This window comes from Oncorhynchus mykiss, chromosome 5, assembly GCF_057628025.1.
Source record: "Oncorhynchus mykiss isolate SJ-2025 chromosome 5, ASM5762802v1, whole genome shotgun sequence".
Taxonomy (NCBI): Eukaryota; Metazoa; Chordata; class Actinopteri; order Salmoniformes; family Salmonidae; genus Oncorhynchus; species Oncorhynchus mykiss.
Window position 1 is genome coordinate 42945340 of NC_143026.1, and position 12996 is coordinate 42958335.

The window sequence follows — 12996 nt, forward strand, 5'->3', positions numbered from 1 at the left end:
GTTTGTGCAACAAGAAGGTGACTGACCTCTTGTTATCTCTTTATTCGTCATTTCCACTTCCTTTCATTGAGGGGTTAACAATTAACCCTATATATGCGTTGACACTTTGGATTTGTGTGTAATATAGTATGCTATATTTGTCACCATGGAGGACATACCCATAGGTCCTCGTTTTGGTAACAGTATAATAAGGTTACTTTTATTAAGGGTTTATAATTAGTTTATTGACTGTCAATTGACTGTCATAACTCATTTATCAACGGTTATTGCATAATAATTAGATGCATACTGTATTGTATAAAGCCAGTGAACTTGTTTTCCTCCATCCCTTATTTTCCTTGACCAGGGCCAGTTGTCAATCCTGCAGGGCAAGATTGACCGCTTGGAAAGACTACTGGCAGAGAACAACGAGATCATAACCAACATCAGGGACTCTGTGATCAACCTGAAGGAGTCGGTCAAGGATGGGGTTCCTGGTGGAGGGAACATGAGCCAAGGACCCTACCCAGAACTGCTGGCTTCACCTCCACTGGTCCTCCCTATTGACTCCCAAGACTGTCAGTTTGCAGCAAGGGAGTTCTCTGAGCCAGCAGATGGGGGGGTGCAGGTAAGACTTTTATAGAAAATCAGAAACAGCTCAGGTATTTGTAGATGCAATGCTGTTGTAGGCTTGAACATCAATTTGAGCTGTAAAGCATCCTCCAGTGAACGTTTGAAGTGGACAAAACTTCAATGGACAGCGTTATAACTGCCAGTGTTATTTTTACTGAACTCTAACCTAATTTGATAAGATTAATTTGTTATACGGAGAGACATCATCGTGGTCTCATTACCACGCTGAATTGCTCCTACCATCAGTGTGAAATATGAAGCCTTGCAATAGCCATGGGGAAAATCCTTGTTACAGTGTGACGTGACTATGGTGTTAAAATGAAGGACAAATGTAAAAACCATTACACTATGTGTCATGAATATTTTTCATAATTAATAACATGATAGTGCTGAGTGATTAGTGCTTTTTGAGGTTGGTTTGGTTTCGGTCCGATTCTAAAAAAAATATAAACTTTTTCGGTTTTTATTATTTTATAAATATTAAATACAATACGTGGGTTGAATGCTTTAACAACACAGAATAAAACAATGAATAAAAGTCCCATGATGGTAGTGACTGTCCATTACTGCTTATCACTTATTAACCATCATTTATTCACATGACTTTACTTTAAAATATTTCAGTTGTTGTGCAAGTCATCATCTCATCTCTGTAGAGCTGCTGCCTATGCTGTCTGACAAAATCACAATTTTAGTAGTTCTTCAAAGTAAATAATGTTTACTTTTATGACTGCTGAACACCAACTATCAATCACTTAGCTCATGTATTTTCAGGAACTGCAACTGCTCTCTATCCCTCTCGATCGTGTATTATTTTGTCTCCCACGCCATGTCTGCCCCACACTAACCTATTGCAGCAGGCGTAAAAGAAACACACCAGACAAGTAGGCACGCAATGGATTATGGTCATTGTAGTTAATTGCCATGTTTTCTGCGATAAACCATGTAGAAGATTGGCCTCTTGGAAACTAAAACTCCCTACTACCTCACATAGTTTGGGCTTGATCTGATTTACCTCTAGAGAAACTATGTATTTGAGCAAAATAAAATAAAACATTAAATGGAATTAAAATAATGGAACCAACATTGGTCAATTAGTTGCTTAAAAACGAAATAATTACCAAAATGTTGTTTAATTGCTCAGCACCTATATCATGAGCATGTGGGGTGCGTGCTATGCCACTGCCTATAACTAACTATGAGTTAAAGCTACGATATGTCATGTTTTGAATGGCCCGACCAAATTCACATAGAAATGTGAGTCATAGATATTTCAGTCTCATTGAAAGCAAGTCTAAGAAGTGGTAGATCTGTTCTATGCTTCCTGTTCTTAAGTTTTGCTTTTGTGTCTTTTGCTGTTGGTTTTGTACACCACCTTCAAACAGCTGAAAATACAATATTTTTAGTTATGGAAAAGATATTTGACAGTGGTTTAGATGGTACAATGACTGCTTGTTTTGTCACAAACTGAAATTTGGGGAACTATTTCAATTTTAGCAACCAGGAAATGGCGGAACAATTTATGCATAGTGTGTCTTTAAGTATAACTATCAGAAATCTAAGCTGTGTAAAATCTATTATATCCAGCTCAGGGCTCTAGCCAGCTATGCATTTGGTTTGCTAACTTGCTAGGTAAGTGGCTAGATGTCAAGATCAAGCTTCTTGGTTACAGCAGAGACATTCAATCCCCTCCTGGATCAAGATCCCTGTTACCTAAAATTGTTTTGTGTGTCAGGTAGTCTAGCGGTTAAGAGCGTTGGGCCAGTAACCGAAAGGTCAATGGTTCAAATCCCTGAGCCGTCTAGGTGAATAATCTGTGGATGTGCCCTTGAGCAAGGCACTTAACCCTAATTGATACTATAATTTGCTCTGGATAGCAGTGTGCACTTCTGGTAATACAGTACACATTGGTATTGTACAGAAATGCTGTGACATCTGGATACATCCCAACCCTAGTAAAACATCTCACAAATAGGATACACAAAAAAAATGCATGTAACATGTAAGAGGGCAGCTAGTGTTGAGGAGGAGACTGCAGTTTAACTTGAAATACAGGTTTCTTTCAGTAGAGAATGGAATAATTGTACCTTTAGGTACAATTATGTCAGTCAATACTCAAGAATGTTACGGATTAAAAAGAAACCTGCCACCCCTGTGCTTAAATAGACAGAATGAGTGTATATAGCCACCGTGTGTGTATATTTTACATGTTTTATTATTTTTTTTTATTTTACCTTTATTTTACTAGGCAAGTCAGTTAAGAACAAATTCTTCTTTTCAATGACGGCCTAGGAACAGTGGGTTAACTGCCTGTTCAGGGGCAGAACGACAGATTTGTACCTTGTCAGCTCGGGGATTCGAACTTGCAACCTTTCAGTTACTAGTCCAACGCCCCGATTTGACCTTTATTTAACTAAGAAAAGCCCATTGAGACCCAGAGTCTCTTTTTCAAGGGAGACCTGGCCAAGAAGGCAGCAACAATCAATACATTTCATAATTAAAACATACAACAATACAACACAACATGATCCAGCCTAAAAAAAAGCATTTACACTCCTTCGTAACAGAGTCTCCCATCAATATATTAAATTCATTCAGGGGCACTAACATATCTAGATGAAGCATGGATTGTAGATGATTCCATGCGTCTGGTGCACAAGAAGAGAAGGCAGTCTTGCCTAATACTGTGAATGTCCTGGGGACTTTAAGTAGCAACCACCTAGCAGACCGGGTACGGTAACTGCTGGTGGTGACTCTTTGATCCACCTCTACGCAGACGACTCCATTCTGAATACATCTGGTCCATCTTTGGACACTGTGTTAACAAACCTCAAAACGAGCTTCAACGCCATACAACACTCCTTCCGTGGCCTCCAACTGCTCTTAAAATGCAAGTAAAACGAATTGCATGCTCTTTAACCGATCGCTGCCCGCACCTGCCCGGCCGTCTAGCATCACTACTCTGGACGGTTATGACTTAGAATCTGTGGACAACTATAAATACCTAGGTGTCTGGCTAGACTGTAAACTCTCCTTCCAGACTCACATTAAGCATCTCCAATCCAAAGTTAAATCTAGAATCAGCTTCCTATTTCGCAACAAAGCCTACTTCACTCATGCTGCCAAACATACCCTCGTAAAACTGACTATCCTACCGATCCTTGACTTTGGCGATGTCATTTACAAAATAGCCTCCAACACTCTACTCAGCAAATTGGATGCAGTCTATCACAGTGCCATCCATTTTGTCACCAAAGCCCCATATACTTCCCACCACTGCGACCTGTATGCTCTCGTTGGCTGGTTCTCGCTACATATGTCACCAAACCCACTGGCTCCAAGTCATCTATAAGTCTTTGCTAGGTAAAGCTCCTCCTTATCTCAGCTCACTGGTCACCATAGCAACACCCACCCGTAGCACGTGATCCAGCAGGTATATCTCACTGGTCATCCCCAATGCCAACACTCCCTTTGGCCGCCTTTCCTTCCAGTTCTCTGCTGCCAATGACTGGAACGAATTGCAAAATTCACTGAAGTTGGAGACTTATATCTCCCTCACTAACTTTAAGCATCAGCTGTCTGAGCAGCTTACCGATCGCTGCAGCTGTACACAGCCCATCTGTAAATAGCCCACCCAACCAACTACCTACCTCATCCCCATATTTGTTTTTGTTTTTCTGCTCTTTTGCACACCAGTATTTCTACTTGCACATCCTCACCTGCACATACATCACTCCAGTGTAAATTGCTAAATTGTACAGTGCCTTGCGAAAGTATTCGGCCCCCTTGAACTTTGCGACCTTTTGCCACATTTCAGGCTTCAAACATAAAGATATAAAACTGTATTTTTTTGTGAAGAATCAACAACAAGTGGGACACAATCATGAAGTGGAACGACAATTATTGGATATTTCAAACTTTTTTAACAAATCAAAAACTGAAAAATTGGGCGTGCAAAATTATTCAGCCCCCTTAAGTTAATACTTTGTAGCGCCACCTTTTGCTGCGATTACAGCTGTAAGTCGCTTGGGGTATGTCTCTATCAGTTTTGCACATCGAGAGACTGACATTTTTTCCCATTCCTCCTTGCAAAACAGCTAGAGCTCAGTGAGGTTGGATGGAGAGCATTTGTGAACAGCAGTTTTCAGTTCTTTCCACAGATTCTCGATTGGATTCAGGTCTGGACTTTGACTTGGCCATTCTAACACCTGGATATGTTTATTTTTGAACCATTCCATTGTAGATTTTGCTTTATGTTTTGGATCATTGTCTTGTTGGAAGACAAATCTCCGTCCCAGTCTCAGGTCTTTTGCAGACTCCATCAGGTTTTCTTCCAGAATGGTCCTGTATTTGGCTCCATCCATCTTCCCATCAATTTTAACCATCTTCCCTGTCCCTGCTGAAGAAAAGCAGGCCCAAACCATGATGCTGCCACCACCATGTTTGACAGTGGGGATGGTGTGTTCAGCTGTGTTGCTTTTACGCCAAACATAACGTTTTGCATTGTTGCCAAAAAGTTCAATTTTGGTTTCATCTGACCAGAGCACCTTCTTCCACATGTTTGGTGTGTCTCTATGGACAGAGTCTCCCACCTCAGCTGTAGATCTCTGCAGTTCATCCAGAGTGATCATGGGCCTCTTGGCTGCATCTCTGATCAGTCTTCTCCTTGTATGAGCTAAAAGTTTAGAGGGACGGCCAGGTCTTGGTAGATTTGCAGTGGTCTGATACTCCTTCCATTTCAATATTATCGCTTGCACAGTGCTCCTTGGGATGTTTAAAGCTTGGGAAATCTTTTTGTATCCAAAGCCGGCTTTAAACTTCTTCACAACAGTATCTCGGACCTGCCTGGTGTGTTCCTTGTTCTTTATGATGCTCTCTGTGCTTTTAACGGACCTCTGAGACTATCACAGTGCAGGTGCATTTATACGGAGACTTGATTACACACAGGTGGATTGTATTTATCATCATTAGTCATTTAGGTCAACATTGGATCATTCAGAGATCCTCACTGAACTTCTGGAGAGAGTTTGCTGCACTGAAAGTAAAGGGGCTGAATAATTTTGCACGCCCAATTTTTCAGTTTTTGATTTGTTAAAAAAGTTTGAAATATTCAATAAATGTCGTTCCACTTCATGATTGTGTCCCACTTGTTGTTGATTCTTCACAAAAAAATACAGTTTTATATCTTTATGTTTGAAGCCTGAAATGTGGCAAAAGGTCGCAAAGTTCAAGGGGGCCGAATACTTTCGCAAGGCACTGTAATTACTTTGCCACTATTGGCATATTTATTGCCTTACCTCCTTACTTCATTTGTTCACACTGTATACAGATATTTCTATTGTGTTATTGACGGTACGTTTGTTTATCCCATGTGTAACTCTGTGTTGTTGTTTTTTGTCGCACTGCTTTGCTTTATCTTGGCAGTTGTATATGAGAACATGTTCTCAACTGGCCTACCTGGTTAATTAAAGGCAAAATAAAATAAAATAAAAATAAAAGCAGACCAGACTACACAGGTAAAGAGGGAGTTTACCCAAAAGGGTTTTGTAGATGAACACATACAAATGTATCTTTCTGCGGATATAAAGTGAGGTCCAACCTTCCATTTGGTACACGGTGCAATGGTGGGTGAGTGACTTGGCATTTGTAATAAAGCGAATGGATGCATGATAACAGAGTCCAGTCTCTGTAAGACGGAGGAGGTTGCATGCGTATTTAACAAGTCACCATAATCAATTACAGAGAGAAAAGTGGCCTGAACAAGCTTTTTTTCTAGCCGTAAGCTGGAAGCAAGCCTTATTACGAAAATAAAAACCCAATTTCAATTTAAGCTTTGTCTCAAGATTATTCACATGAACTTTAAAGGACAACTTGTTATCCAACCAAAAACCTAGGTATTTGTAGGATGACACTTTTTCTATGAATTAGCCACCTGATGTGACAATGCTAACGTTCTCTGGCAGAGTTCTAGCTCTGGTAAAGGTCATGAATTTAGTTTTTTGTATATTCAAGACCAGTTTGAGACCATAAAGGGAGGCCTGCAATGACTGAAAAGCAGTCTGGAGCTCTTCAACAGCCTGAACCAGAGAAGGAGCATTCGGAAAGTATTCAGACCTCTTGACTTTTTCCACATTTTGTTACTTTACAGCCTTATTCTAAAATATATTAAATAGTTATTTCCCCCCCTCATCCATCTACACACAATACCCCATAATGACAAAGCCAAAACAGGTTTTTAGACATTTTTGTACGTTTATTAAAAATTCAAACTGAAGTATCACATTTACATACAGTTGAAGTCGGAAGTATACATACACTTAGGTTGGAGTCATTAAAACTTTTTTCAACCACTTCACAAATTTCTTGTTAACAAACTATAGTTTTGGCAAGTCGGTCAGGACATCTACTTTGTGCACAACACAAGTAATTTTTCCAAAAATTGTTTACGGACAGATTATTTCACTTATAAATCATTATATCACAATTCCAATGGGTCAGAAGTTTACATACTCTAAGCTGACTGTGCCTTTAAACAGCTTGGAAAATTCCAGAAAATTATGTCATTTGAAGCTTCTGATAGGCTAATTGACATCATTTGAGGTGTAACAGTGGATGTTTACTTATTTTACCTTTATTTAACTAGGCAAGTCAGTTAAGAACAAATTCTTATTTTCAATGACAACTCTCTGTTCCTAGGCTAACTGCCTATTCAGGGGCAGAACGTCAGCTTTGTACTTTGTCAGCTCAGGGGTTTGAACTTGCAACCTTCTGGTTACTAGTCCAACACTCTAACCACTAGGCTACCCTGCCACCCCGATGTATTTCAAGACCTACCTTCAAACTCAGTGCCTCTTTGCTTGACATCATGGGAAAATCAAAAGAAATCAGCCAAGACCTCAGAAAAAAAATGGTAGACCTCCACAAGTCTGATTCACCCCTGAGAGCAATTTCCAAACGCCTGAAGGTACCACGTTCATCTGTACAAACAATAGTACGCAAGTATAAACACCATGGGACCACGCAGCCATCATACCGCTCAGGAAGGAGACACGTTCTGTCACCTAGAGATGAACGTACTTTGGTGCAAAAAGTGCAAATCAATCCCAGAACAACAGCAAAGGACCTTATGAAGATGCTGGAGGAAATGGGTATCTATATCCACAATAAAACGAGTCCTATATCGACATAACCTGAAAGGCCGTTCAGCAAGGAAGAAGCCACTGCTCCAATAACGCCATAAAAAAGCCAGACTACGGTTTGCAACTGCACATGGGGACAAAGATCGTACTTTTTGGAGAAATGTCCTCTGGTCTGATTAAACAAAAATAGAACTGTTTGGCCATAATGACCATCATTATGTTTGGAGGAAAAATGGGGATACTTGCAAGCCGAAGAACACCATCCCAACCGTAAAGCACAGGGGTGGCAGCATCATGTTGTGGGGGTGCTTTGCTGCAGGAGGGACTGGTGCACTTCACAAAATAGATGACATCATGAGGGAGGAAAATTATGTGGATATATTGAAGCATCATCTCAAGACATCAGTCAGGAAACATCCGTCAGTCAGGAAGCTTGATCGCAAATGGGTCCTCCAAGTGAATAATGACCCCAGGCATACTTCTAAAGTTGTGGCAAAATGTCTTAAAGATAACAAAGTCAAGGTATTGGAGTGGCCATCACAAAGCCCTGACCTCAAGCCTATAGAAAATTTGTGGGCAGAACTGAAAAATCGTTTCGAGCAAGGAGGCCTACAAACCTGACTCTGTTAACCCAGCTCTGTCAGGAGGAATGGGCCAAAATTCACCCAACTTATTGTGGGACGCTTGTGGAAGGCTACCCAAAACATTTGACCCAAGTTAAACAATTTAAAGGCAATGCTACCAAATACAAATTGAGTGTACATAAACTTCTGACCCACTTGGAATGTGATGAAAGAAATAAAAGCTGAAATAAATAATTCTTTCTACTGTTATTCTGACATTTCACATTCTTAAAATAAAGTGGTGATCCTAAGTGACCTAAGACAGGGATTTTTTTTAATTGTCAGGAATTGTGAAAAACTGAGTTTAAATGTATTTGGCTAAGGTGTATGTAAACTTCCGACTTCAATTCTAAGAATTCAGACCCTTTACTCAGTACTTTGTTGATGCACCATTGACAGCGATAACAGCCTCGAGTCTTCTTGGGTATGACGATACAAACTTGGCACACTTGTAGTTGTGGAGTTTCTCCCATTCTTCTCTGCAGATCCTCTAAAGCTCTGTCAGGTTGTATGGGGAGCGTCGCTGCACAGATTGTTTCAGGTCTCTCCAGAGATGTTTGATCGGGTTCAAGTCCAGGCTCTGGCGGGGCCGCTCGAGGACATTCAGAGACTTGTCCCGAAGGCACTCCTGCATTGTCTTGACTGTGTGCTTATGGGTTGTTGTCCTGTTGGATGGCGAACTGAGCACTCTGGAGCAGGTTTCATCAAGGATCTCTCTGCACTTTGCTCCGTTCATCTTTCCCTCGGTCCTGACTAGTCTCCCAGTCCATGCCGCTGAAAGACATCCCAACAGCATGATGCTGCCACCAACATGCTTCACATAGGGATGGTGCCAGGTTTCCTCCAGATGTGCTGCTTGGCATTCAGGCCAAAGAGTTCAATCTTGGTTTCATCAGACCAGAGAATATTGTTTCTCATGGTCTGAGTCATTTTGGTGCCTTTTGGCAGACTCCAAGTGGGCTGTCATGTGCCTTTTACTGAGGAGTGGCTTCCGTCTGATCACTTTACCATAAAGGCCTGATTAGTGGAGTGCTGCAGAGATGATTGTCCTTCTGGAAGATTCTCCCATCTCCACAGATGAACTCTGGAGCTCTGTCAGAGTGACCATCGGGTTCTTGGTCTCCTCCCTGACCAAGGCCCTTCTCCCCCGATTGCTCAGTTTGGCCGGGTGGCCAGCTCTAGGAAGAGTCTTGGTAGTTCCAAAGTTATTCAATTTAAGAATGATGGAGGCCACTGTGTTCTTGGGGACCTTCAATGCTGCATAAATGTTTTGGTACCCTTCCCCAGATCTGTGCCTCAACACAATCCTGTCTCAGAGCTCTACGGACATTTCCTTCGACATTATGGCTTGGTTTTTGCTCTGACATGCACTGTCAATTGTGGGACCTTATATAGACAGGTGTGTGCCTTTCCAAATCATGTCCAATCAATTAAATTTACCACAGGTGAACTCCAATCAAGTTGTAGAAACATTTCAAGGATGATCAATGGAAACAGGATGCACCTGAGGTCAATTTCGAGTCTCATAGCAAAGGGTCTGAATGCTTATATAAATAACGTAGGTTATGTTTTTCATTTTTAATAATTGTGCAAAAACGTCTACAAACCCTTTTCCACTTTTGTCGTTATGGGGTATTGTGTGTAGATTGTTGACGATTATTCAATATATATATATTTTTAGAATCAGGCTGTAACATAACAAAATGTGGAAAAAGTCAAGGGGTCTGCATACTTTCCGAATGCACTGTGTGTCATCATGTTTCTTCTTGACACCAATCATGATAACAAGCTATTTCCTGCGTTTCATGTTCCTGTTATTAAAACCATGGCTTTAGTAAGGGTTCTTGTACCATTCCATACTGGACATATAAACCCATGACAGACAACACATTTTATCATCTTGTCCTCTCGGTATCACATTCCAATTATTCAGTTATTTTATTTGGCCGTAAAACAAAGACAGATATTTAAGTTGGCGCGAGTCCCAGAGAAACCCCAAGCAGCCTCTGTTGCATTAGAAGTTCCATCTCTCGTTTGCATTCTTCTGACCTGCCGATATCACAGATGTGAATGTTATCATACACCGATTTCCAGGGACAGATGCGTTGTTTTCTTTTCTTTCTTTCCACTGTGGTGGAGTAGGGCACTTAATTTGACTGCTGTTCACATAAAGTGAACACAAAACTGAAGCTGAAGCAAATACATTAAACTTCCTTAGAACACATTCTAGAGTAGGCAACATTGCCTAATAAAGTGACGCTTTGCTGCAAACCAGTGACACAAGACTATTTGTGGCCATATTGTTCAATACTTTCAATACTACTAATCATACATTGTTGACAATAAACAGGTGAAACATACCTTCTTCACGGTAGTCGTTTACCTCAAAGAATATCCCACTATTTTTCTCAGGGGAGAAAACAGAAACAGGGGTTGGAGTGTTTGTTTTTTGTGTGTCTTTTTCAGTTGCTGGATGTTTATGACCTTCTGACCTTTGACAATCCTGATGGGGGAGTGTGGAAACAAGGATTTGACATCACCTACCGGGAGAATGAATGGGACAGCGAGCCACTGCAAGTCTTTGTTGTGCCCCACTCACACAATGATCCTGGTAAGCAGTGCACTACTTCAGAGAGCATTAAAGGGACACCACACTCCAAAACCAAGTTGTGGTTCTTCACAGCCGATGGCGTGGGACATGGATTTGTCTTGACATAAGACTACCTTTGAGGTTTAAAAAACATCCGCTCACATTTCATTTTGGAGTATATTGTCCCTTAGAAGCTAACCTAGAAACACTGTACTTTCCTCTGTGACTTCTTCACCGCTTTGTTTTCTCTACTTAATACAGTCACACCTCGTGTAGACAGGAAGCAAGGCGTAGGCAGCTCCTCAGCAGTCAGGAATCATATTTCTAGGTTAATTGTGTTTCATGGTCTGCCAAGGGAGCAAGCATTATACCACAGTATACATTGTAAAGACAAGCATTATACCACAGTATACAACGTAAAGACAAGCGTTATACCACAGTATACAACCTAAAGACAAGCATTATAATGTAGTATCCAACCTAAAGACAAGCATTATACCACAGTATACAACGTAAAGACAAGCGTTATAACGTAGTATACAACCTAAAGACAAGCATTATACCACAGCATACAACGTAAAGACTACATTATACCACATTATAAACTGGGTGGTTCGAACCCTAAATTCTGACAGTCGTTGTATATCAGACCATATACTACAGGTATGACAAAACATGTATTTTTACTGCTCTAATTACATTGGTAACTAGTTTATAATAGCAATAAGGCACCTCAGGGGCTTGTGGTATATGGCCATAATACCACGGCTAAGGGCTGTATCCAGGCACTCCGCGGTGTGTCGTGCTTAAGAACGGTCTTTAGCCGCGGTATAATGGCTTTATACCACACCCCATCGGGCCTTATTGCTTAATTATACAACATAAAGGTTGTAGAGCAATTGATGAAAGTCTTGTCCTGTTACCACTAAAACAATTGATCAGAAAACAAAAACAATTGATCAGACGTATAAGAAGCCTGTTTTCTATACATTTCCTCACTGTTACATTTTCCACAGAAACAGAACATTTGAACTATGTATTCCAGTGTGAAGGCGTAGTCCCCCACAAGCATTCTAGAGACTAAGGCGTCAGTGCAGGCAATAAGAGTGCTGGTAGTTCCGGGCGCTTGTCACATCTTGTGTATGCTCAGTAGCAGCATCTGCAGCTCAGTAACAGCCAGGTCCAGTCTATTCTTTGTTCCTGAGATTGGTTAACTCGTTAGTAACCTGATCTGTCTTTCTGATTTAACTGGGTTGGTCTTCCCCTTACAGCTGTATACTGTAGCTCATGACTATTCACACCCTTGCATAGATTAAAAGCACTCAGGCCTGTTTGCCGTTCACTGGATGATTTACCCTATTTTGTCTTGCAGTGGAAAGAACAATGCAATTTTCCGTTTTTTTTTTTTTAATGCATTGATTTTCATTGGAAATATGATAACATGTGAAATCAATGGATGTGGCAAATTGATTGAACCACATGTTCTGCTCATTCACCTGATGATGATAATGATGGCTTTATTGAATCCGTTAATTTAATCTATGGCAGACAGATAGATCACATAGCATTTTATGTAGAACTGAGCATACATAGATTGTTCCTTTACACATCACTCTACAGTCGTAATGTATGCTCAACCACTTTGTCATAGTTGTCCATTTGTTCATTTTCAGGATGGCTGAAGACGTTTGACGACTACTACCGGGACCAGACCCAGCACATCCTGAACAACATGGTGGTGAAACTCCACGAGGACAGCCGCAGGAAAATGATCTGGTCCGAGATCTCCTACTTCTCCAAGTGGTGGGACAACATCGACGGCCAGAAGAGAGACGCTGTCAAGAGGTAGGAGTTCTGTCTGTGTCATTCTAGCTTCAAGTTGAGACTGAAATCAATACGAGCAGCAAATAACCAGTGGTGAAAAAAGTTCCCAGTTGTCATACTTGAGTAAAAGTAAAGATAACTTAAAAGAAAATGAGTCAAGTAAAAGTGAAAATCGGCCAGTAAAATCCTACTTGAGTAAAAGTCTAAA

The 12996-nt window shown here is 40.8% G+C and overlaps 1 protein-coding gene across 2 annotated transcripts in view; it reads left to right on the forward strand.

Moving 5' to 3' along the window:
• The window catches only part of LOC110523878 (alpha-mannosidase 2), a 73991-nt gene that overhangs the window by 1699 nt on the left and 59296 nt on the right, over positions 1–12996 (forward strand). For both annotated transcript variants that reach the window (XM_036977591.2, XM_036977592.2), the window contains exons 2-4: positions 347–607; positions 10841–10985; positions 12638–12809. In XM_036977591.2, the coding sequence (XP_036833486.2) occupies positions 347–607; positions 10841–10985; positions 12638–12809 (578 nt within the window). The remainder of the gene's footprint in view (positions 1–346; positions 608–10840; positions 10986–12637; positions 12810–12996) is intronic.